Source organism: Macaca fascicularis, chromosome 9 (genome assembly GCF_037993035.2).
Source record: "Macaca fascicularis isolate 582-1 chromosome 9, T2T-MFA8v1.1".
NCBI classification, from domain to species: domain Eukaryota; kingdom Metazoa; phylum Chordata; class Mammalia; order Primates; family Cercopithecidae; genus Macaca; species Macaca fascicularis.
The window spans coordinates 142,188,937-142,215,913 of NC_088383.1; the positions used below are offsets into that span (position 1 = coordinate 142,188,937).

Sequence of the window (26,977 nt, forward strand, 5' to 3'; positions counted from 1 at the left end):
CTCACACACTCACATCACACTTGCACACACACCCACGAAACGCCGTACATGGAGCACAGCTCAAGTCACAGCACCGGTGAAACTTCAGCTAAGCGTAAACTGAGGCGGGTGTGGCAGAGGAGGCCATGAACATGACCTGAGGCCTTCGCAGACCATACAGCCGCTGGTTCTTTATTGCTAAAAAAAAATGCTAGTGACTTCCGCAAGTCGTAATCTCCCTGCGGGCAGAGGGTCCCGCCTCGATGTGGACCGCTGGGGCTGACCAGGGTGGTGGCGGCTGAAGGCTGGAGTGGCTGCGGCAATTTCTTAAAATAAGACAACACTGATGTTTGCCACATTGATTTTTCCTTTCACAAAAGAGTTCGCTGTAGCACGAAGTGCCGTTTGATGCATTTTACCCGCAGCAGAACTCCTTTCAAAACTGGAGTCATCCTCTCAAACTCGGCCACGGCTTTGTCAACATAGTGTATGAAATATTCTCAGTCCTTTGTTCTCATTTCAGTAGCGTCCACGGCATCTTCACCAGGAGCAGATTGATCCCAAGAAACCTCTTTCTTTGCTCATTCATAAGACGCAGCTCCTCTTTGGTTACGTTTTACCACGAGACTGTAGCAATGCAGTGCCATCTTCAGGCTGCACTTCTAATTCTTGGGTGGCCAGGAGCAGTGTCAACTAGCAGCAATATTTTGCAAAGAATCTTTTTGAGCAATAGGTCTCAACAGTGGGCTTTAAATATTCAGCAAACCGTGCTGTCAACAGATGTGCTGACACCAGGCTTTGTTGTCCTCTTACAGAGCACAGGCAGAGTACATTGAGCATCATTCTTAACGGCCCCGGGATTTTCAGAATGGTGAATGAAGATTGGCTTCAACTCAAAGTCCCCGGCCGCGTTAGCCCCTAGCAAGAGCGTCCGCCTGTGCCTGGAAGCTTAGAAGCCAGGCACGGTCTCCTCTCTAGCTGTGAGAGTCCTAGAAGGCATCTCTTCCAGTAGAAGGCTGTTTCATCTGCGTTGCAGATCTCTTGTTTAGGCTAAGCGCTGTGGCTCATGCCTGTAATCCCAGCACTTTGGGAGGCCGAGGCAGGCAGATCACCTGAGGTCAGGAGTTCGAGACGAGCCTGGCCAAGACAGCAAAGCCCAGTCTGGACCAAAAAAAAAAAAAAAAAAAAAAAAAACACAAAAAATTAGCCAGGCGTGGTGGTGGGCACCTGTAATCCCAGCTCCCGGGGAGGCTGAGGCAAGAGAATCACTTGAACCTGGGAGGTGGAGCTTGCAGTGAGCCGAGATCACGCCACTGCACTCCAGCCTGGGTGACAGAGCAAGACCCTGTCTCAAAAAAAGAAAAATCACTCTTGTTTAGTGCAACCTCCCTCATCGCTATCCTGGCCAGATCTTCTGGAGAACTTGCTACAGCTTCTCCATCAACACTTACTGTTTCACCCTGCACTTTTATGTTATGAAGATGGTTTCTGTCCTTAAACTTCATGAACCAACCTCTGCTAACTTGGAGCGTTTTTCCTGCTGCACCTCTCTCGGCCGTCATAGGGTTAAAGAGAGTTAGGGTCTTGCTCTAGATGAGGCTTTGGCTTGAGGGAATGTTGTGTCTGGTTTGATCTTCCATCCAGACCATTAAAACTTGCTCCACATCAGCCATGAGGTTGTTTCACTTTCTTATCATTCGTGTGTTTGCTGGAGGCAATTTTCTTCAATACTTTTCCTTTGCATTCACAACGCAGCTGTTTGTCACAAGAGGCCGAGCTTTTGGCCTATCTCTGTTTCGACATGCCTTCTTCACTAAGCGTAATGATTTCTAGCTTTATAAGTAAAGCAACAGACATCCAACTGTTCCTCTCATCTGAACACTTAGAGGCCATTGTAGGGTTATTAATTGGCCTAATTTCAATATTTTTGTGACTCAGGGAATAGGAGGGAGATGGGGAACAGCCAACCCGTGGAGCAACCAGATCACACAGGACATTTACCCACTAAGTCCACCGTCTTATACGGGCGTGGTTTGTGGTGCCCCAAGACAGCTACCACGGAAACCTCAAAGATGACTGATCACAGCTCACCATGACAGACATAGTAATAGCGGTAAAATATGAAATATTTAGAGAATTACCAAAATATGACACAGAGACATCAAATGAACACATGCTGTTGGAAAAATGGCCCTGATGGACTTGCTCAACGCTAGGTTCCCACAGCCTTCACCTGTGAAAAACGCAGGACCTGCAAAGCCCAGGTGCACCTGTGCGTGTGTGAGTGCCTGTGCGTGTGGAGGGCCTATGCATGTAGAGTGTGCCAGTGTGTGTGTGAGTGTGTGTGTGCGTGGTGTGTGCCAGTGTGTGTGTGAGTGTGAATGTGTGTGCATGTGCGTGTGGTGTGTGCCAGTGTGCGTGTGTGCATGTATGTACGTGTGTGCCTGTGCATATGGTGTGTGCCAGTGTGCACGTGTGTGCGCCTGTGCATGAGTGTGTGTGTGAGTGTGCATGTGTGCCAGTGTGCCGATGTGTGTACGTGCCTGTGCATGTGGTGTGTGCCAGTGTGCATGAGTGTGTGTGTGAGTGTGCATGTGTGCCAGTGTGCTGATGTGTGTACGTGTGTGCCTGTGCATGTGGTGTGTGCCAGTGTGCATGAGTGTGTGTGTGAGTGTGCATGTGTGCCAGTGTGCCGATGTGTGTACGTGTGTGCCTGTGCATGTGGTGTGTGCCAGTGTGCATGAGTGTGTGTGCATGTGTGTGCCTGTGCATGTGGTATGTGCCTGTGCGTGTGCCTGTGCATGTGGTGTATGCCATTGTGCGTGTGTGCCTCTGTGTGTGTGAATGTGCGTGTGTGTGCCATTGTATGTGAATGTGTGTGCCTGTGCATGTGATGTGTGCGTGTGTGCCAGTGTACATGTGAGTGTGCATTCGTGAGTATGTGTGCTTGTGTGTGTGATGTGTGCCAGTGTGCGTGTGTGTGCGTGTGTGCCAGTGTGCATGTGGTATGTGTGTTCCAGTGCGGGGGGCATGTATGCATGGAAGTGTCATGCAAGCAAATGTGTGTGCACATGTGAGCATGCATGTGGTGTAAGGAGAGGTGCAGCATGGAAGCAGAGGCAGTGCCGCCCGCCTGAGCCCAGAGATGCAGTGTTGGTCTCAGAGGGGCTGTCCTGGGTGGCACCTGGGTCCGGGACCTTTTCACTCGGGCTTTGATGGTGCCACTGCACCTGGGGAGAGGTGTGAAGTGTCAGCCATGGCGGGAACCGAGCCGTGGCGGGACCACACCCATGGTCTGAATCCTTGCTCCATTTCCCCATGTCCCAGCGTGCGTTGATTCTGACCATCGGCTCCAATCAGCAGCGGGCAAGTGTGTCAGGAGGGATCACAGAGCCGGCAGCACCCAGGCGGGGCACGTGCTTCTGTGGATGCTTTAAGGCACCCATCCTCATGCCACATCCGCACCATGGCTCCTCCCTGAGGCTCCCCAGTCACCCGCCGTGAGCAGCAGCATGTCCATCCTGTAGCTGTGAGTGGCTAGGGTTCACGCACCGCTGGGGCCGCACCACAAGCTCAGTGGATAAAGCAACTCAGGGGGATCATCCGACAGTTGAGAGCCGTAAGTCCAACATGGGCCCCGCTGGACCGACATCGAGGTGTGGGCAGGGCTGCCTCCCTCCCCCGGCACCTTCTGGGGCTGCCTCAGCCGCCATCACTCCTGGGCTTGGGGCCTCCTCCACCCTGAAAGCCAGCAGCCCTGCATCTTCTCTCCACTGGGATCTCTGCCCTCCCTCTTAAGAGGACCCCGGTGATGTTGTCAGTCCAGCCAAACAACCCAGGACAGTCTCCGCTCTTCACCATCGCTCATTTAACCACACCTGCAATGTCCCTCTTGACGTGTGAGGTGAAACCTTCACTGGTTTCAGGGAAGAGAACATGGATATCTGGGGGCGTTATTCAGTCGACATAGGACGGAGCTCCTGTTCTCCTGTGCAACGCTCATCTACCTGCCCCAGCACTGATGGTCACTCCTCCCTCACTTGGCCCTGGGTCACGTGGCGGTGCACTCAGGGCTGGTCCCGGGCTCTGCAGCCTCCCCGGCCAGGCCACCCTCCCCAGCTCTGCACCCTCCCTGGCCAGGCCACCCTCTCAGGCTCTGCACCCTCCCCAGCTCTGCACCCTCCCCATCCAGGCCACCCTCCTCAGCTCTGCACCCTCCCCAGCTCTGCACCCTCCCCAGCCAGGCCACCCTCCCCGGCCTCTGAGCAATGTGCTCTGCCGTAAGTCAGCTCCCGCTTTGCTCCTCTGGACACCTCTGGGTGAGGTTCACAGCTCCCAAGGGGAAGCCATTAGGATTTCATCGAGATTCAGATCCGCCCTCCCTTTCTAGAAACCTTCATCTAACGCAGGCGTTGGCCTGAGCCCCGGAAATCATGTAACCCGGAGATGTTCCAGTGAGTGGCCTGGCATGGCGAGCCACTGTCCCGACGCTGGGACCTGGGCACAGAGGGGTGGCTGGACATTCCTCGACGCCCAGAGTCCACCTGGGGTTTAGATGGGATTCTAGGTAACAGAATACGACGCTTGAGTGACAGACGCGTCAGCGCCCAGAGGAGGAGGACAAGCTGGACCCCCACCCTGACTGGGGCTCAGAGCCATAGGAGAGGGTGTTCCCAGCTGCCAGACGGGCAGGAACCACTCCCCGGACACAGGTGGGCTGAGGCGGTTGTGAGTGGCCCACGTCGGGCGGTGGTTGGTGGATGCTGGACCCAGCAGAGCCCCCCGCCCCGCCCCAGCCCCAGCCCCGCCCCAGCCCCAGCCCCGCGCCTGCGAGTCCACGGCAGTCACTGCCCAGCGGCGGCGGCGAGAAAAGCGGCGGCCTCCAGCGCCCTCTGCCGGCCGACCTGCGCTGCGCGCCGGGACAGAGCCCGGAGCCGGTGGTCCTGGCAGGCAGGGCCGGGCAGGCAGCTTGGAGACGGCCGGCGGGGCACAGACAGACCCTCCCACAGGCTGCAGCGGGCGGCGTGTCCCCTGAGCAGCTGCCAGCAGCTTCTCCACGCCCGCTGCAGGACACTGGGGTCCTCAGGAAAAGACCTGCAGCCACAGGAAGGCAGGGGAGCTCACGGTGCTGCATCGTCTGGCCAGACCCAGGCAGGGCCTCTGGGACACGTCAGCTGCTCCATCATCCAGCCTTGGACGCGCAGAGGCCACTGCTGCAGGCCTTCTTGCCGGCTCCTTGTGGGTAACTGGGGCCACGGGCCACAGAGGAGCGTGGCGGGCTGGCCTTGCTGCACAAAGCACGCCCTGAGCCATCCCTGTCACAGCTGTGCCTGCTGAGGATGCCAAAGGGGACTTCAAGGCCAGAACCTGTAGCTCCATCTCCTGCAGAGGGTGGAGGGCTGGCTCGGAGACAGTGGCCTCCTGTGTGTCCAGAGCGGGGTCTAGGGGATCCTTGTGCCTGGCAGCAGCAGGACCCTGGGGGGCTTTCTGTGCCACCGTTGACTGTGGGAGCAGAGCAGAGGTGCCCATGCTGACATCACAGGCCGGCCGGGTGTGGACAGCTGAGCCCAGGCCCTGCTAGAACAAGCTCTGGATGGTACTGTCCCGGCCAGGTGCCCGTGGCCTCTATAAGAAGTTGGGTCTGCTTTCCCACTCCATGTCCTGTTTTGCCACCTGTGGGCTTCACAGCCAACTCTTTGCCAAAGTCATGTGCGGCTCACTCCTCCCTGTCTTCACCTTCAGAGAGACATTGGTCTTTATTTCTCCCGGGCCCCCGCCCCGCTCGGCAGGAACAAACCGCCAGACTGACTGGGTGACAGCGTCGGGCAGGTTTCTCCGGCTTCCCATCCACTGGGGTGGTTGGATGTCTTCTCAGAAAATCAAAGGACTGTCTCTGGTCTGTCCTGCACCACAACTGTGCACCGTGTGTCCGTCCTGCACCACAACTGTGCGCCGTGGGTCCGTCCTGCACCACAACTGTGCGCCGTGGGTCCGTCCTGCACCACAACTGTGCGCCGTGGGTCCGTCCTGCACCACAACTGTGCGCCGTGGGTCCGTCCTGCACCACAACTGTGCGCCGTGGGTCCGTCCTGCACCACAACTGTGCGCCGTGGGTCCGTCCTGCACCACAACTGTGCGCCGTGGGTCCGTCCTGCACCACAACTGTGCGCCGTGGGTCCGTCCTGCACCACAACTGTGCGCCGTGGGTCCGTCCTGCACCACAACTGTGCGCCGTGGGTCCGTCCTGCACCACAACTGTGTGCCGTGGGTCCATCCCGGACACTTCTGCATCCCATGGGCCCCTCTATCTCACTGTCTTATCATCGACTTTGCCTGGCATTGGTGTAACCGCTGTAGCTCTCTTAATCTCACAGTTGGCATTGCATGGCTTTTTCCATCCAGTTACTTTCAACCTACTTGTGTCTTATATTCAGTGTTTCTATTCTAGTCACCATGTTCCATGAGCTTACTATCTATCTGATAATCTCTGCCTTTGGATTGGAGCTTTTAGCTTGCTAAAATTAATTGGAATTTTGATTTGGTTGGATTTAGTCTACATTTTACTCTTTGTTTTCTGTTTTTACCACTTTAAGTGATTGTTTTGCTCTTTGGAATTCTTCCATTTCTCCTTTACTTCCTTCTTTTGGATTATTTTAACATTTTTTAAAATTTCGTTTTAATGTATCTATTAGTTTTTTTGTTTGTTTGAGATGGAGTCTCACTCTGTCGCCCAGGCTGGAGTGCAGTGGTGCGATCTCAGCTCACTGCAACCTCTGCCCCCCGGGTTCACGCCATTCTCCTGCCTCAGCCTCCCTAGTAGCTGGGAGTACAGTCACCCGCCACCACGCCCAGCTAATTTTTTGCATTTTTAGTAGAGACGAGGTTTCACCGTGTTAGCCAGGATGGTCTCAATCTCCTGACCTCGTGATCCACCCACCTTGGCCTCCCAAAGTGTTGGGGTTACAGGCGTGAGCCACCGCGTCCAGCCTAGTTTTTACCTAGTTTTGTATGGTTTCTCTAAGGGATTAAAATCCACAACCTTTCCACATCCTATGTAGAGTAAAATTGTTCTCTTCATATAACACATTTATAGAAAACTTGCAACTGTATAGGACTGTTTCCTGCCTCCCACCTTTCCTCCCACAGATGCTGGGCACAGCACCATCCCCACGTACCCTACACAAGGCAGTGCTCAAGTTCTTTCTTGAAACAGTCATTGCAAGAGGGAGGAAATTAAGAAGGGGGAGACAAAGCTTTTCTATTTATCCCTCAGCGTTTCTGGTGTCCTCCTTCCTTCCGGACAGTCCAAGTTCCCCCAAGCAGCCCAGGGGCTCCCTGCTGTTCTGATGAAGTCCACAGCATGGACCCCCGACCCAAGGCCCACCGTGCCGGTCTGGTTAGGGTTTTCCACAGGTGCGGTGCCTGTGGAAGGGTCCACTACCCTCCACCCTGAATAATTTCAGCTAGCATTTCCTGAAATACAGGTCCATACATGGCAAGTGCTCTTAGTTTTATTTTTATCAGAAAGTGTCTTTATTTCATCTTTATTTCTGAAGGAAATCTTGGGATATAGAGTCTGGGAGCACAGGTTTCCTAGGGGGTCCCCGAGAACTACCAGACCCAGGGCCACCCCTCCCACCCCTGCACCTTGGAGCCCACTGAACACGTGGGGCAGGGGTCCGTGGCCGACCTGGGTGTTCCCAGCAGCCGGGGAGACAGCACCCATGGGGGATGGTCTCTGAGCCGGCCCCTAGGTCACGCATGCTCCATAGGGCCGGCAGCCAGGGTCAGGCCAGGGGCTGGAGGCGGTGAGCAAATGCACCTGGTCCGGGACACACAGCATCATGCATGGACCCCTGGGTGCCCTCAGCACGATTGCCAGGCCCTGCAGAGGGGAAGGTCAGCCCCTGCCCTGGGCTTGGGCTGTGCCTGTCAGGATGAGACTCTGCCCCTCCAAGGCAGGTTCCTGGGTCTGACAGGGAGCAGAGACTTCCGCCCTCTGAACCTCTTCCCCTGAGGCTAAGCGGGGCTTTAAAGCTGTTTAAAACGGGGCACCACGGGTCACTGGCCACGCGCACTACCCGTGGGGAGGGGCCATGACCTGGAGACTCAGTGGGACATGCAGCTCCCTGTGAGACCCCACGCCAACCCGGGGAGCGGTCCCGCCTGCAGCCAGGGGCTCCCTGCAGCTGCAGAGAAATCAGCGGCTAACAGAGCTCTCCCGGGGCCCACCTGTTCCGGGACCTGGCCAGGGCTCTCTCCAGGCGCAGAGGCCCGCGGGAGGCCAGGCGAGGCCGGCACAGGCTGCTCGGTCGGCGGTCGGGGGTCGGGAGTCTTGGTCCCCTCCTGCTCCGCCCGCGCCCGCCGCTCTCCCTTGCCCCGCGGAGTGGGGGAGGGACAGCGTGTCCCCGGAAGATGCAGGCAGCGTCTGCAAGGGGGTCAGCGCCTTCCACTCCGGCAGGTTTTACCTCGTCAGTGGAGGGGTCCCCTTTATCATCTGTGGGGTCACGGCTGCCACGAACATCAGGAATTACGGGACAGAGGACGAGGACGCGGCGTAGTGAGTACCGGGTGCCCAGAGCTGGGAGCTGGGAGCAGCGGGTGGGCTCTGTCCGAGGTCCCTCCCGGACACCTGCAGTGGGGGAGACCAGGACGAAGCAGCAAGGCCTGGGCCTGGACCTGGGGCTCGCCCAGAGCTGCGCCCCTCCCAGCTCGCGCCCCCGAGGAGTGCGCAGTGCCCCCTCCTCTCCCAGGGACCCCAACCTAATCTTTGCCTCTGGATGAGTCAGGCCTGGTTAGCCTTCTATGGGAGGGGCCTGGGGACAAATAGCGATTTGGCAGCATCATGGAACTCAGCTGAGAAGGGAAACCCCATACAGTAGAACGAACCCAGCCGTCCCGCCATCGGTGCCCAGAGCCAGCCGGGAACCCCTGATTCAGGCCCTCAGTTCCTTCTGCGGCCCCAGGATGGCCCGCCCGCCTGCCCTCCGCCTGGCCCCGCCCACCCGGCTCCACCTCCACCTCCACCTGACCCCGCCCACCTCACGCCGGCCATGCCCACCCGGCTCCACCCTCTGCCTGGCCCCACCCATCCAGCGCTGCCCTCTGCTCAGCCCCGCCCCCCTAGCTCTGCCTCTTCCTGGCCCCACCCACCCCACACCGGCCCCACCCACCCGGCTCTGTCCCTGCTCCTGCCCACCCAGGCCCACCCTGCACCTGGGCCCCCGCCCGGCTCCACCTCCGCCCACACCTGGGACACTTTCCTGGCTCCCCGACCTCCCAAGCTGGTAGGGCCAATAGGGCCTCGTTCCCATCCACACTCTCAGCGACTCTAGAAGCCCCCAAGGCCCCCAAGCCGCAGTTGTGCAAAGCCACTTGCTGGTCCGGGCGGGTGCGGCGCCCTTTGCTCTGCAGGAGGAGTCCTGAGTCCTGAGTCCTGGCCGTGCTGGCCCAGCTGACGCTGACGTGCGTCTCCCCACAGCTGCTGGATGGCCTGGGAGCCTAGCCTGGGCGCCTTCTACGGCCCAGCCGCCGTCATTGCCCTGGTCACCTGCGTGTACTTCCTGGGCACCTACGTGCAGCTGCGGCGCCACCCAGGGCGCAGGTACGAGATGCGCGCACAGCCCGAGGAGCAGCGGCGGCTGGCCACGCCCGAGGGCAGCCGTGGGATCCGGCCCGGCACCCCACCCGCACGCGATGCCCCTGGCGCCTCGGTGCTGCAGAACGAGCATTCCTTCCAGGCACAGCTGCGCGCTGCCGCCTTCACGCTGTTCCTGTTCACGGCCACGTGGGCCTTTGGGGCGCTGGCGGTGTCCCAGGGCCACTTCCTGGACATGGTCTTCAGCTGCCTGTACGGCGCCTTCTGCGTGACACTGGGGCTCTTCGTGCTCATCCACCACTGCGCCAAGCGCGAGGACGTGTGGCAGTGCTGGTGGGCATGCTGCCCACCCCGCAGGGATGCCCACTCCGCACTCGATGCCAACGGGGCCGCGCTGGGCCGTGCCGCCTGCCTGCATTCGCCGGGCCTCGGCCAGCCACGGGGCTTCACGCACCCACCGGGACCCTGCAAGATGACCAACCTGCAGGCCGCACAGGGCCACGCCAGTTGTCTGTCCCCTGCCACCCCGTGCTGCGCCAAGATGCACGGTGAGCCACTGATGGCGGACGAGGCACACGTGCACGCGCAGGAGGAGGGTGCCTTCGGGCACGACCCCCACCTGCACGGGTGCCTTCAGGGCAGAACTAAGCCGCCCTACTTTAGCCGGCACCCAGCAGAGGAGCCCGAGTACGCTTACCACATCCCGTCCAGCCTGGACGGCAGCCCCCAAAGCTCACGCACAGACAGCCCCCCCAGCTCTCTGGATGGCCCGGCAGGGGCACACACGCTGGCCTGCTGCGCCCAGGGTGACCCCTTCCCCATGGTCAGCCAGCCTGAGGGCAGCGATGGGAGCCCTGCCCTCTACAGCTGCCCCACGCGGCCGGGCAGGGAGGCAGCGCTTGGGCCTGGTCACCTGGAGATGCTGCGGAGGACACAGTCCCTGCCCTTTGGTGGCCCCAGCCAGAACGGGCTGCCCAAGGGTAACTTGCTAGAAGACCTGCCGTTTGGCACCGATGGGACCGGCAACATCCGAACAGGACCCTGGAAAAATGAAACTACTGTGTAGGCGGAGCAGGGGACACAGTGTTCCTGGAGGAGCTTCAGAGCAGAGTGGGGGGCCCATCTGCCACATGAGGTCACTGGGGGCACCAAAGTGACCCCACCTTTCGGAAGCAGTTCACACCCCTGCCCCTTCCTTGTGAAAGACCTCAGCGGGGAAAAGCTCTGGGCCACGCCCACTCCTTTTATCCCAGTTCCACGTGCTCGTCCCTGCACAAGGTCATCTGGTTTCTGTCCTGTGGCCTCCAGTCCTGGGGCGCCCCAGAGGCAGAGCAGGGGCTTCCATCAAAGGACCCACCCAGACCCCAGCATGGCCCTGCCCGAGATGCCATCCACGGAGTCCTGGCTTCCCCTGGTGTGGCCAGGCGGGGCCGAGATCACAGCAGGGGGCTGCCCTGACCTTTCCCAGTGTTCAATGTGTGTGTCTTGCGTTCTGCTCCAGGGGTGGTGGTGGCAGGTCTGTCCCCAGCATTCTCACCCTGGGCAGAACCCTTGGGACCCACTGCTGTCGCGTGTCTGAGCCACCCCTGCAGCTTCACGGGACCCCTGCACACCTCTGCCCACTCAGTGTCCCCTGTCAACCTTGTCCTTGTCACAGCCCCAGCCCTGCAGGGCTGAGAGCACCACGGATGCTGCGGGCTGCAGCCGCGCTCTGGACTTTGGGGATGGCTGTCGGCTTCAGAGGGCCAATGGGGTGCTCTTAGGGGCCCAAGCCTTGGGAAGATGCCCAGACATCCGTTAGTGAAGATTCGACTTCCAAAACCAGCCACCGTTGGGACTGGATTCCACTCCAGTATAGGCACTTGGCAACAAGGTTTATTCCAAAAAGAAGAGGGGCTGGCAGACGGGACATTCTCATGGACAAAATTCCTTCCCTTTTTCTCATCTCCATGAACATCTGGGCACCAAGCCCTGACTCAAAGGACAGATGTGGATGACAACAAACCTTCTGTGAAAGCAAGTGGCCCGTCCCTTGGTGGAAGGGAGTCCAGAGGGCCGTGGGTGTGAAACTGTACACAGTTTTCCCTCCCTCCCTCCTCCTTGTCTGTGACACGTGTTCACCCACACACACACACGCACACAAACACATGTGCATATCACACACATATACATACACACAAACGTGCATATCACACACATACACATGCACACACGTGCATATCACACACACGCACACACACAAACGTGCATATCATACACACATACACATGCACACACACAAACACATGCATATCACACACATACACATGTGCACACACAAACACGTGCATATCACATGCATACACATGCACGCAAACGTGCATGTCACATACACACACAAACGTGCATATTGCATACATGCACACACACGTGCATGTCACATACATACACATGTGCACACATAGTTAACACACACATGCACCTGCCATGCACATGTGTGCATACACGTAGCGGTGTGTTTTCCAGCCGCCCACACACTGGGTTTTCATTGGAGAGTGTTTCACCCTGCAAACGTCAATGTCAGCAGACTCGTGGGTGCACTCTGCTATCCGGTCGGGAGGTCTCACCAGGCGCAGAGCCTCCCTAACGTGCACCTCCGCAAAGAGGGGTGTTGGGGAGTGTTCCCGGCACCTGCTCGGTGGAAGGGCTCTCTGGAGGCTGGCACTCAGTATGTGAGTATGAGGAGCCCCACTTCCCGGGGTGTTGGTAAACTTGACCATGACGCTGTAACCCACAGTGTGCTCCTCCCAGCAAACCCCGTGTGTCCTTACAGGTCAACCAGACGGGCCACCGGATGACTGCCAGGCAGCTCTGCCTCCGCCTCACCTTTTCACCTGCTTCCGTAGCTGGTGTGAACCCGAATCCCCACGCTGTGCTGTGTACACACTGTAGGTGCAGAACTGTCCACACAAAAATACAGTCTTGGCATCGTTGGTTCTTTGTGAGGCTGGTTAATAACATCCCCGTGTGTTTTTCTCACCCTAGATGGGGGTAGAGGGACACCTGAGCGTGTGGCCCCCTTCTGTGTCCTGGATCCCGGGGTGAGGCTGCTCTGCCTGGCCCCTCCAGCCCCTCATGAACTTTCTGCCCTCAGTGCTCCTGGCTGAGCAGAGAGGCCTCCCATCATTCAACCAAAGAAAGTCAACATTAAACATTAAACCTCTGTGTGTTTCTATACTGACTTAGCCTCGTGAGTCCACTTGGGACCGGTGTTGGGCCATATCCATTTGCACGTAACGTTTTGGAGCATAAACATCCACAGCCCGACCACCCCAAAGGGCTCCTGGCTCAACGTCAGCTTCCACCAGACCACGGAGCCAGAGCCAAACCCACGTTTCGCATCTGACTTTTGTGCCACTTCCTTCCTTGAGTGTGCCCGTGTGCCTGCGTGTCGGGTGGGATGGAGCGTGGGTGCGTGCCGACCTGTGTGGGTATGCTCGTGTGTATGCGTGTCAGATGCAATGAAGTGGTGCACGGTGGCCTGTGCGGGTGTGTGTGCCTGTGTGTCCTCGTGTCAGATGGGATGGAGTGTGGGTGCACGCCAGCCTGTGCGGGTGTGTGTGCCCATGTGCCTGTATGTCTGCATCTTGGATGGGATGGAGCGTGGGTGCACGCCAGCCTGTGTGGGTGTGCTTGTGTACCTGTATGTTTGTGAGTGGCATGTGGGTTGTGTGGGTGTTGACGTGTGTGTGAGAGTGTGTGCCTGTGTGGTGTGCAGGTCCCTCTGTGGGAGTTGTGTGTGCACATGCACGTGTGTTTGAGGGTAAGTGTGCATGTGTGTGCATGCTCTTCAGAGGAACAGCTTGAGGTGGCCCCTCTGCCCTGCCTCTGTGCTGGTGTGTCACCTACCACACAGCAACACCGTGATGACTTTAGTCAGCCTAAAGGACTAGGAAGCAGAGGCCGCCTGTGCCTCCAGACCCTGACAGTTCTTCTCTGGAGCTGTCCTAGCTGAGGAGGCCTCCAGTCCTGGGAGACACACACACAGTGGCGTCTGCTGCATCTCCCGCGAGGGCCCCGACAGGGCTCAGATCTGGGCAGCTCTGTTTCTGAATGAGCTACCCCTGCAGGGGCTTCGGGCAGCTAAGGAGCCCCCACAGGTTCTGTGGGGAAGGGTCTGGGTCGGGGCCCACAGGCTCCACCTGCCTGACCGGGACTGACGGCAGCTGCAGGAAGCCTGTGTGGGGACCCTGGAAGGAGCTCAGGGCCCTGCCCTGATGTGGTGAGTGCACCCCACATGCAGAGACCGGCTGCAACGGGCACTTCCGCACCTACCCAGTGCCCAGATGGTGCCTGACCAGTCCTGCCACTTGCCCCCTGACCCTTGGTGCTTGCATTTCTCAGGGGATGCTGTTGGGACCAGCATAGGCCTGAGGTGGAACAGTGGGTGTGTTCACTGCGTGCGGACCGTGGACCCTGCTCCCCCGTGTCCCAGGTGGACCCTGCTCCCCCGTGTCCCACGTGGACCCTGCTCCCCTGCGTCTCACGTGGACCCTGCTCCCCCGTGTCCCCCATGGACCCTGCTCCTCTGTGTCTCACCTCGTCACACTTCCCCTCCACTGCGCCGCCAGGGTTTGCACCCGAGCCCAGAGGCTTCCACAGAGCCGTTACCGCACAGGCAGCTTGGGGTAGAAATCCTGCCTGCCGTACTCAAGGCCAAAGACTGTTCTGTAGCCTTTGAGGCGGGTGGGGTGGGGGTACCTTGGGCAGGTGGAGGCCGGCCCTATGTCTGCAGAGGCAGCATGTGCGCAGGGAGGCAGGGGACAGAGGAGGTGGGGAGAGAACAGGGTGAGCACCCCGTGAGGACAGACAAAGTGCTGTGAGACCAGGTCAGTGGTGGGGTAGGGGTGGGGCCTGGTGGGCATCCGGGGAGGCTACTGGGGACAGGGACAGAGAAGCCAATTTGGAGGGTCCCTGGGGCCAAGTCTGAGCAGGCATCCGAGTGCTGTGGTTGTTCAGGGCAGGTGGAGCAGGAGGGGCATAGGAGGGCCTGGCACACGTGAGAGGCCTGTCCCTTGGGCCACAGTTAGAAGACCAGTGTCTCCCAGTGAGACAGGTCAGGCTGCAGGGGCTCAGTGGCCAGACAAGCCCCTCATGCCCACCGTGCCGGCTCCTCTGGGCCCAGAGGGAGGGCTGCTAGGTGAGCTGGGGCCCACCTGGGCAGCTCCCACCACCCAACGCTGGCTGTCCAGGCCTCCTGGGGGCTGCAGGGCCAGAGCCTGAGCACAGACATGGCTGCCCACAGACGGTCCTGCACGGACCCCGGACCCCGGACCCCAGGCTGCATCCCCCCGGCCACAGATCTGCAGACGGCTGAATTCCAGAGCACAAGCAGCGCAGCTCAGGCCCAAGTGGGCGCGGACTCAGACCTCACACTTCTGTCCCGTGTCCCAGGAAATGACCGGGGCTGCCAGGGCCTGCCTTTCCTTTCCACTCCCGTCCCAGGACGTGGGTACTGGGAAAACCAGTGTTAAAAGGACACTCTTAAACTCACTCTAATTACTTCTTTTCTACATAAATATCAACAACTTCCCTTGTAATCACAGCAGACTCCATACTCACAACTCCAACCACACCCAGCGTAGCCCTTCAGGGGGGCCTGCACGGCAGAAGCAGCAGCAGAGGCACCCAGAGCTCAAGTCCCTCCCTGCCAGCCTCCCCCCGTCTCTTCCAGACACGGTCACTGAACAAGCCACAAGGGGATACAGGGCTGACATCAGCCAGGGACATAGCGGGTGAGTACCCGTGTCTGTGCCCTGGTTCAGAGATTTCTCCAAGTCCAGGTCCTAGAGGGGTGAATACTCCTGGTGAGGGATAGTCTGGGTTAGTCCTCCTGTATCTGTCCTGGTTCGGAGAGTACCCTTGGTCTAGGTCCTATGGACTGAGTACCCTGGTGAGGGATAGCCTGGGTTAGTACTCGTGTCTCTGTCCTGGTTCGGAGAGTACCCTTGGTCTAGGTCCTATGGACTGAGTACCCTGGTGAGGGATTGCCTGGGTTAGTCCTCCTGTATCTGTCCTGGTTCGGAGAGTATCGTGGTCCACGTCTTCATGGAGTGAGGACCTCTGGCACGCAGTGCCTCCCTGTAAGGGTTGATGCTCATGCTGGATTCACAGTGAGGCTGTGTTGCTGGGTGAAATACTCGAGGTGACAGTAGTGAGCTGTGCTGCTGTAAGATGAGGACACATTTTCTGGGCTATTTTGTTGGTGCCACTGATGTGGGCTGAACTTTCACCCTCCGTGTGCCCAGGTGGCGGAGGTGGTGGTGCGTTTGCATGCACTGAGCCGAAGCTGTGCCCATGTGTCCTGTGTGTTTGGGAGGCTGAGTTCTCGTGGTCTGAGTCGTCTGAATTGAGTACTAGGTTCCGTGTCACATGGGCTGTGTATCTGTGGTCTGTGTCTCCTGGTAAACACTGTTTAAAATGAGTTCCGGGGTCTGTGCCACCAAGAGCGTGCAGGACGCTGGCATGGGCTGAGCTGCCGGGGTAAAGACTCCTGTCTCCACTGCAGCACCTGTGGCTTCGGTGCCTCGGTGGGGTGGGGCCGATGGCCTGCAGGTGAGCAGCGTTAAAGGAAAAATGATTCAATGACACTTGTTAAAACACAGCAGACTTCATTCAGGGCCATTGGGTCCCTGGGTGTGAGATAGCCTGGGTTAGCACCATGGGGGAGCTGGTCTCCCGGTCCCTGTTGGGGGGTTCTGGTCTCTGGGTCCTTGTTGAAGGGGGGCAAGTCTCTGCATCCCTGTGGGGGTGGGGGTGCTGGTTTCTGGGTCCCTGGGGCGGGGTCTGTTCTCTGTAGGGGGTCTGGTCTCTGGGTCCCTGTAGGGGGGAGGTCTCTGCATCCCTGTGGGGGGCTGCGCTCTGGGTCCCTGTGGGGGGCAGCAAGATAGTCAGTCAGTGGTGGGATTCTCACCCAGACTTGCTCTTTGGACCAGGGTGGGCTCATTGGTTAACTGGGGAGGAAGGAAGAAGCAGCAGCCAACCTCAGCAAGCAGCTGGGAAGCCCCAGCAGGGCCTCAGCTCCAGGCAGTGCCTTTGGGGGGTGCAAGGAAGGGCCGCCAGGTTGGGACAGCCCTATGCGCAGCTGCGCCTGTATCTTGAGCTGCTCCAGGCCTGCGGTGGGGCCCACTGCCTGCTCCTTAAGCTGCCGCAGCTCCGCAGTGCTTCCCCCGGGGCACTCTGGGGAGTAAGGGGAGTTGGTGCCTGGGCTGCAGGGAATTTCTCCTCCTTCTTCGAGGGTGACCCTGAGAGTGGGTCCCGGCAGCTGGGAAAGGAACATGCACAACTAAGTGCCCGCTGGACCCTGAGGCTGGACTCGCAGTCGGACAACCGACCTCGGCAGCCCTGGGTGGGTCGTCCCTGCCCTGCCTCTGCCCCTGCCCTGCCCCTCTGCCCTGCCCCTGCCCTGCCTCTGCCCTTGCCCTGTCTTGCCCCTGCCCTGCCCCTCCCCTGCCCTTCCCCTGCCCCTCCCCTGCCCTGCCCCTGCCCCTTCCCTGCCCCTCCCCTGCCCTTCCCCTGCCCCTGCCCCTTCCCTGCCCCTGCCCCTTCCCAGCCCCTGCCCCAGCCCTCCTCTGCCCCTGCCCTGCCCCAGCACTGCCCCTACCCTGCCTCCCTGGCTTGCACCTGCTTCTCCATCCAGCCTGGTCTCTGGAGTGAGATGCAGCTCCAGCACATCCCTGACACCTCTGACCCTCCAGGGCTGTGAACTCGCGCCCATTCACACTCCTTCACGGGACCCCCCGGCCCACAGGCAAACCGGGGCCAGAGAGGGCCAAGCTGGCTGCAGGGGCATGGCAGACCAGTGGACGTGGCCCTACGTGGTGCTAGCGACAGCCTCACAGTATAGCCACGGGCCCCAGCCTGTGGGGCTGCACATTAACCACTCTAGCTTACTGTGTGTCACTACACGTCATTAAAGCTTAAAAAGGATTTCACACACACCCAACAAGAAGCAGGGTGACGCTGGGGAGGGGCCAGGTGCCTGGGCCTGGCTGAGTAACATCAGAGCGGAGGGCAGGGCCGGAGGAGACAGCCCAGCTGCAGGGTGTCAGCCTCCTGGATGCGCTAAGGAGCAGCCTCAGGCTCAGCTGGATTTCACGGGCAGGACGGTCATCCATGGGAAGCAGAAATAAGAACCTTGTTAGTGTCTTGTGTGTGCAGGGCCTCAGGCCTGCTCTGGAGGTGCTGACCCAGGGGCCTCAGGAACCACGGTGGGCTCCACGCCTCTCACATGCCAGGTCCCTAAGCCACTGTCCCTCTCCTTTCGCATGCCTCCCGCCTTAGCACCATGCCAGGGCAGCGACCCTCCCCTGCAAGGCTGGGGCCTCCCCAGGTCACAGGGGAGAAGGGCAGGCAGGATGCGGGGAGAAGGGCAGGCAGGATGCGGGGGAGAAGGGCAGGCAGGATGCGGGGAGAAGGGCAGGCAGGATGCGATGCGGGGAGAAGGGCAGGCAGGATGCGGGGAGAAGGGCAGGCAGGATGCGGGGAGAAGGGCAGGCAGGATGCGGGGGAGAAGGGCAGGGAGGATGCGGGGAGAAGGGCAGGGAGGATGCGGGGGAGAAGGGCAGGCAGGATGCGGGGGAGAAGGGCAGGCAGGATGCGGGGAGAAGGGCAGGGAGGATGCGGGGGAGAAGGGCAGGGAGGATGCGGGGGAGAAGGGCAGGGAGGATGCGGGGGAGAAGGGCAGGGAGGATGCGGGGGAGAAGGGCAGGCAGGATGCAGGGGAGAAGGGCAGGAAGGATGCGGGGGAGAAGGGCAGGGAGGATGCGGGGGAGAAGGGCAGGCAGGATGCGGGGGAGAAGGGCAGGCAGGATGCGGGGGAGAAGGGCAGGCAGGATGCGATGCGGGGAGAAGGGCAGGCAGGCCCCACACAGAAACTTCTGTGGCCAGATCCATGACACTACCCTCTGACATCAGCGGTATTTGTGCCTCCCCCAGGGGTGTCTGGGAGCTGGTGGAGTCCAGGCCACAGCTGGGAACGCCTCAAGGGAAACCGTGTGTCCCGGCCTCAGCCTGCGGCCCTCCTGTAAGGAGGGGTGAAATATCACAGCGTCCACAGTTGGAGTGCCTGGAGAGCACCAGGGACCCCAGCCTCCCGCCCCTCAGGCCACAGCATCAGGAAGGACAGCAGCCCCTGTGGGAGGTGTGGCAGGGCTCAGGCAAGCAGCCTCCACTGTGAGTATGAAAGCAAGGCCACCGGGGAAGGGCCTGTGGCCAAGAGCACCCAGTGAGGTCCAGATCCCAGGGGGAGTTTGGTTGGGAGACGGCACCTCTGCTCCATGGGCAACAAGGACACGCATGGTCCTGTACCGTCCCCTTCCCAGGCCCAGGAGCCACCGGCAGCAGCTGAGCCCTGGGAGCGCCCCAGCCAGGCTCTAAGGGAACGTACAGGGGATCTGGTGACTGGGGCTGGGTCGGGGCTGGGTCGGGGCTGGGACCTCCCGGGCTCTCTCACGTGTGTTTCGGCCCCATCTCCGGTGTTCAGATGAGGACGGGGCTCAAATCCCCACACTGGGCAGGGGTGGAGCTGGGACCTTGAGCATTGGGTCCCAGGAAGGCCCCTCCAGCTGTTCATAAACACGTCAGGGCATCAGTGGGCTCTGGGACCCTGACCCTGCTCTGGGGATGGCGTCTGGGCCTCAGCCAGGAGGAGGCCTCCTGCTCTGAGCTGGTTTTCGGAGAAGCCATTGAGGCACAGAGGAAATGCGGGACTGGAGGACATCCTAGAGGCCGGGACACCCTCACCAGTGCTGGGATCCAGGGGCCCGACGCCCCCCAGGCCTCAGCCTCACTGAGTGGCCACCATCACCCCGAGGGCCCACAGCACTACACAGCATCCCGGAGCCCTGTGGCCTTGTTCTGTCTTGGACCGAGCACCCCGCTCCCGGAAGGTCCTGCCTCCACAGACACCCCGTGCAGGCCAGGACCTGGACCTGCAGAGCCACACACCGAGCAGCCCTGGTTTCTGCTGCTGCCCTGGGGGCGGGAGCCAGAGTGTCCCTGCTGAGGAGCACGGCCCCAGAGAGAAAACATGAGCGCATTAAGTACGTACCTACTTCTCAGGTCTTTTCATCTTTTTCTGAGAAACGTATCCTATTTAATAGAATGAAAAGGAGCGTTCCATTATTTTCCAAGAAACGACCATTCATCCAGGAAAGGTGATGGGCTTTTTGAGTTTTATTTACAGAACACTACAGTATAAAGTCAGTTTTGCTGTTCACGCATTTGGGAACGGCATGGCTGATGAGCTAGACATGTCTTGTTTGGATTCAGTTTGAGCTTATTCTGGAATTTTGTTTTAAAGATAAACAGTTGTTTATAATGGCTCAATCTAAGGGCCAGGAAGGTCTCACCTGGCCCTGCCCCTCAGATACGCACCCACCTCACGTCACCCTTTGCTTCACAGCCTGACTGCCACCTCTCCCATCACCTGGTAAGGCCCCTTATGAAACCGTTTCCACGAATAGAGCAAGAGGAACAACAAGCTGTTCTTTATGTATTGAGGGAACTGTTTCTTGTAAGCGTCTCTATCTTCTTGCATTAAGTAGTGCATGTAATCTGCAACGTTCTGGCCCGTGATGCACTTCCATGTACTTCTGTGTTAAATTCCTTGTTTTCAGAATCATAACCAGGGAATTGTTTGGGGCTGTGAGGGACAGACCAGCCTCCATCCACAGCTCCATCCAGGGTGCCAAAAATTCATTGCCAGTGGTAGTTCCAGCAAGGCCTGCATCCAAATAGCAGGTAAAGGCACCTGGCTGATCCTCAATGCTTTCCACATTGTATTCATCACCAGTCACCTCCACTTCGCCTTCTTAGATCTTGTCCAGGCCAGACCCATTGAGAAGCCTGCGGGCCAGCAGCAGCCAGGACAATACCCTGCAGCATCATTTATCAGGACAACCTTCACATGGTGTTTTGGCAGTTCATGTGCATATGCTGCACAGACTATCATATCCCCCTCTATCTGGGCATAAGCAATCTGACAAATGATTTCTCTGTTTGTTACACGAACGATCATCCTGTATTTGGGTGTGTTGTCTTTATTTTTATCGTGAATCACCAAGTGTTTCCGAGCATAGTAATCAGTTTTACCCTCTCATCGTCTTCTAAATTTTACCTGGTATCTCTTAAAGTAGGCCTTATTCTTAACAACTTTAACAAACCCCATCCTGCAAAACAGAGACCCGCATCTGCGGCTTGACAGAGAACAGCCTCTTGTCCCTTTTTTCACTTTTAAAAACCTGCTTGTAAGAATCAATACAAGAAGTCCAGTAACTCAAGTGGCCAGAGTGCTGTGTGTCCTCGAAACAGCCACACCAGCTCTCCAAGAAGAGGTCTTCACCAGGCTGGTGAACTGCCTGGAGTGACAGAAACAGAATTCAGAATATGGCTAGGAGCAAACATCATCGAGATTCAGGAGGACAGCAAAGCCCAACTCAAGGAAAATAAGAATCACTATAAAGTGATACAGGAGCTGAAGGACGAAAGGGCTAGCATGAAAAACAACCTCATGGATCTGACAGGGCTGAGTAAACACAATACAAGAATTTCAGGCTGGGCTCATTGGCTCACGCCTGTAATCCCAGCAGAGCCAAGTCACACAATACAAGAATTTCAGGCCGGGTGCGGTGGCTCACACCTGTAATCCCAGCAGAGCCAAGTCACACAATACAAGAATTTCAGGCCCAGCACGGTGGCTCACACCTGTAATCAGCAGAGCCAAGTCACACAATACAAGAATTTCAGGCCCAGCGCGGTGGCTCACACCTGTAATCCCAGCAGAGCCAAGTCACACAATACAAGAATTTCAGGCCCAGCGCGGTGGCTCACACCTGTAATCACAGCACTTTGGGAAGCTAAGACGGGTGGATCACCTGAGGTCAGGAGTTCAAGACCAGCCTGGCCAACATGGTGAAACCCCATATTTACTGAAAATACAAAATTTAGCCAGGCATGGTGGCAAGTGACTGTACTCTCAGCTACTCAGGAGGTTGAGGCAGGAGAATTGCTTGAACCCAGGAGGATGAGGTTGCAGTGAGGCAAGATCATGACACTGTACTCCAACCTGGGTGACAGAGTAAGAATCTTTCTCAAAAAAATTCTTTAAAAAAGAATTTCACAATGCAATCACAAGTATTAACTTCAGAATAAACCAAACTGAGGTAATCTCAGAACTTCAAGACTGGTTATCTGAAATAAGACAGACAAAAATAAAGAAAAAAGAATGAAAAAACCTCCAAGAAGTGTGGAATTATGTAAAGAGGCCAAATCTATGAATCACTGGCAACCCCGAAAGGGAAGGAGAGAAAGCAAACAACTTGGAAAATTTATTTCAGGATCTCGTTCATGAAAACTCCCCCAACCTTGCTAGAGAGGCCAACAGTCAAATTCAGGAAATACAGAGAACCCCTGCAAGATTCTATACAAAAAGATCATCCCCAAAATGTCTGACATAATCATCAGATTTTTCAAGGTCAAAATGAAAGAAAGAATGTTAAAGGCAGCTAGAGGGAAAGGGCAGGTCACCTACAAAGGGAACCGCATCAGCCTAACAGCAGACCTCTCAGCTGAAACCCTACAAGCAAGAAGAGATTGGGGGCCTATATTCAACATTCCTAAAGAAAAAAGTCTTCAACCAAGAACTCAATATTCAGCCAAACTAAGCTTCCTAAGTAAAGGAGAGATAAGATCCTTTTCAGATAAGGAAATACTGAGGGAATTCATTACCACCAGCCCTGCCTAAAAAAGATCTTGAAAGGAGCACTAAATACAGAAACAAAAGACCAGCTAATACAAAAATGCACTTAAATACACAGACTAGTGGCACTATGAAGCAACCACACAAACACACCAGCATAATAAGCAGCTATCAGCACAGGGACAGGATCAAATCCACACAGATCAACACTTACCTTGAATAGAAATGGGCTAAATGCCCCACTTAAAAGGCACAGAGTGGCAAGCTGGATACAAAACCAAGACCCAATACTATGCTGTCTTCAAGAGACCCATCTCACACATAATGATACTCATAGGCTCAAAATAAAGGGACGGAGGAAAATCTACCAAGCAAACAGAGAACAAAAAGCTGGGGTAGGAATCCTAACTTCAGATAAAACATTTCAAACCAACAAAGATCAAAAAAGACAAAGAAAGGCATATATGGTAGAGAGTTCAATTTAACAAGAAGACCTAACTGTCCTAAATATATATGCACTCAACACAGGAGCTCCCGGATTCATAAAACAAGACCTACAAAGAGATATAGGCTCCCACACGATACTAGTGGGAGACTTCAACACTCCACTGGCAGTATTAGACAGGTCATTGAGGCAGAAAATTAACAAGGATATTCAGGACCTAAACTCAACATTGGACTAAATGGATCTAATAGAACTACTTATAGAACTCTCCACCCAAAACAACAGAATATACATTCTTCTCATTGCCACATGGCACATACTCTAAAATCACATAATTGGATGTAAACCAATTCTCAATAAATATGAAAGAACCAAAATCATACCAAATATACCCTCAGACCACAGCACAATAAAAAAAAAAGTCAAGACTATGAAAATCACTCAAAACCATGCAATTACATGGAAATTAAACAACATGGCCCTGAATGACTTTTGGGTAAAATTAAGGCAGAAATCAAGAAGTTATTTGAAAATAAAGATAACAAAGATACAACACACCAGAATCTCTGGGACACAGCTAAGGCAGTGTTAAGAGGGAAATTCATAGCACTAAATGCCCATATTAAAAAGTCAGAAAAATCTCCAATTAATAACCTAAATTCACAAGTAAAAGAAATAGAGAAGAAAGAACAAATCAACCCCAAAGCTAGTAGACGAGAAATAACAAAAATCAGAGCTGAATGGAAGGAAATTGAGACACATAAAACCATTCAAAGGATCAACAAATCCAGGAGCTGTTTTAAAAAAAAAAATAATAATAAAATAGGCCACTAGCTAGACTAATATAGAAGAAAAGAGAGAAGATCCAAATAAACATAATTACAGATGATGAAGGGAATGTTAGCACTGACCCACAGAAATAAAAGCAGCCATCAGAAACTACTACGAACACCTCTACACACACAAACTAGAAAAGCTAGAAGAGATGAATAAATTCCTGCACCCATACACCCTCCCAGGACTGAGCCAAGAAGAAATTGATTCCCTGAACAGACAAATAATGAGCTCTGAAATCGAATCCATAATAAATAGCCTACCAACCAAAAAAAACTTCAGGACTTGATGGATTCACAGCTGCATTCTACCAGATGTACAAAGAAGAGCTGGTACAATTCCTACAGAAACTATTCCAAAAAATTGAGGAGGAGGAATTCCTCCCCAGCTCATTCTATGAGGCCAGCATCATCTCGACACCAAAACCTGGCAGAGACACAACAAACAAAGAAAACTTCATCCCTGGGATGCAAGGTTGGTTCAACATATGCAAATAAATAAGTGTGATTCATCACATAAACAGGACGAAAGACAAAAACCACATGATTTTCTCACTAGATGCAGAAAAGGCTTTCCATAAAATCCAACACCTCTTCATGTTAAAAACTCTCAATAAACTCGGTATTGAAGGAACATACCTCAAAATAATAAGAGCCATCTATGACAAACCCACTGCCAACATGATGCTGAATGGGCAAAAGCTGGAAGCATTCCCCTTGAAAACCAGCACAAGACAAGGATGCCCTCTCTCACCACTTCTATTTAACATAGTACTAGAAGTCCTAGCCAAAGCAATCAGGTAAGAGAAAGAAATACAGGTACCCAAATGCGAAGAAAGGAAGTCAAACTATCCCCATTTGCAGACAATGTGATTCTATATCTAGAAAACCCCATAGTTGGCCCCAAAACTCCTCCAGCTGATAAACAACTTCACCAAAGTTGCAGGATACAAAATAAATGTACAAAAATCACTAGCATTTCTATACACCAACAACAGCCAAATCAAGATCCAAATCAGAAAGGCAATACCATTCACAATTGCCACAAAAAGAATAAAACATCTAGGAATAGAGCTAACCAAGGAGGTGAAAGATCTCTACAATAAGAATTATAAAACACTGCTCAAAGAAATCAGAGAAGATGCAAACAAATGGAAAAACATCCCATGCTTGTGGATAGGATGAATCAGTATCATTAAAATGGCCATACTGCCCAGAGCACCTTACAGATTCAATGCTATTCCTATCAAACTATCAATGACATTCTTCACGGAACTAGAAAAAAAAACTACTTTAAAATTCATATGGAACCAAAAAAGAGCCCAAATAGTCAAGGTAATCCTAAGCAAAAAGAAGAAAGCTGGAAGCATCACGTTGCCCAACTTCAAATGATACTGCAAGTCTACAGTTACCAAAAGAGCATGGTACTGGTACAAAAACAGGCACATAGACCAATGGAACAGAAGAGATCTCGGAAATAAGACCACACATCTACAACCATCTGATCTTCAACAAAGCTGACAAAAACAAACAATGGGAAAACGACTCCATATTCAATAAATGGTGCTGGGATAGCTGGCTAGCCATTTGCAGAAGACTGAACCTGGACCCCTTTCTTACACCATATACAAAAATTCAACTCAAGATGGATTAAAGACTTAAATGTAAAACCCAAAACTGTAAAAATCATGGAAGATAACCTAGGTAATACCATCCTGGACATAGGAACGGGCAAATATTTCATAACAAAGACACCAAAAGTAACCACAACAAAAGCTAAAATTGACAAGTGGGACCTAATTAAACTGAAGGTTTCTGCACAGCAAAAGGAATTATCAACAGAGTAAACAGACAACCTACAGAATGGGAGACAATATTTGCAAACTATGCGTCTGACAAAGGTCGAATATCCAGCATCTACAAGGAACTTAAACAAATTTACAAGACAAACACAAACAATCCCAATAAAAAGTAGCCAAAGGACAAGAACAGACACTTCTCAAAAGAAGACATACACGCAGCCAACAAGTATATGAAAAAAAGCCCAGTATCACCGATCATTAGAGAAATGCAAGTAAAAACCACAATGAGATACCATCTCACACAGGTCAGAATGGCTGAGACTAAAATGTCAAAAAATAACAGATGCCGTTGAAGTTGCGGAGAAAAGGGAACTGTTGGTGGGAGTGTAAATTAGTTCAACCGTTGCAGAAAGCAGCATGGAGATTCCTCAAAAAGCTAAAAGCAGAACTACCGTCTGACCCAGAAAACTCATTACTGGGTTTATATCCAGAGGAATAAAAATCTTTCCACCATGAAGACACAAGCACGCAAATGTTCATTGCAGCACTGTTCACAATAGCAAAGACATGGAATCAACCTAAATGCCCGTCAATGGCAGAGTGGATAAAGAAAATGCAGTACATATGTACCATGGAATACTATGCAGCTGTAAAAAAGGAGATTGTGTCTTTTGTGGGAAAATGGATGGAGCTGGAGGCTATTATTCTTAGCAAACTAACACAGGAACAAAACACCAAATACCTCATGTTCTTACTTACAAGTGGGAGTGAAATGATGAGAACTTATGAACACTAAGAAGGGAGCCACAGACACTGGGGTGTCGTTGAGCGGAGAGGGTGGGAGGAGGGAGAGGAGCAGAAAAGGTAACTGTTGGGTACTGGGCTTAGTACCTGGGTGATGAAATAATCTGTACCACCAACCCCCGTGACATGTGTTTACCTATGTAATAAACCTTCACATGTTACCCCAAACCTAAAATAAGAGTTAAAAAATAAATAAAAACCTGCTTATAACAAAGGCTGAATGGAGCTCACAGCCAAGGCAACCTGGAAGGGTGTCCCGGCTGGCCGCTCCCAGCTTGGCTGAAGTGAACTCTAAAGTTGTGTTTTGTGCCTCAGTTTCCTCGTTTGGGTCCACAGAGATGTGCAGCCCAATGAAGGGTGGCGGCCAAGGTGCCCCCAGGGCCCAAGCCTCCTCTCCAGCCGTGCCTCCCTCCTGGCACCTCTCAGGCTCGAAGCCGGAAGCTCATCGGATCTTGTTGCTTGGGGTTTTCCAGAGTGTGGTCTCCAGACCCCTCTCCGGGAGGGCAGCATTTCCCAGAAAGTTCCCACCTGGATCCTATCACTGCTGGTCTCCCTGAGGACTCCCGTCCTGGGGTCTCTCCAGGGGTCCCACCTGTCCACCTCATTGCCATAACCGTGGAGTTATCACAGGCCTCCTCACGAATAACAAAAGATACTCCCGTCACTCAGAACCTTCCTGGGGTCAGGGATCCCCATCCCACACACTCCAACAAACCAAGTGTGTTTCATAAAATACCACAAACGAAGAAGAAAAGAGGGGTGAATTCCTGGGGGCAA

General features: G+C 54.9%; 1 protein-coding gene across 1 annotated transcript in view; it reads left to right on the forward strand.

Moving 5' to 3' along the window:
- The window catches only part of ADGRA1 (adhesion G protein-coupled receptor A1), a 37,651-nt gene extending 24,854 nt beyond the window's left edge, over positions 1–12,797 (forward strand). The window contains 2 exon segments of the mRNA XM_074003120.1: positions 8,441–8,539; positions 9,461–12,797. Coding sequence (XP_073859221.1) covers positions 8,441–8,539; positions 9,461–10,643 — 1,282 coding nt within the window. The 3' untranslated portion in view covers positions 10,644–12,797.
- Positions 12,798–26,977: the final 14,180 nt, after the last annotated feature.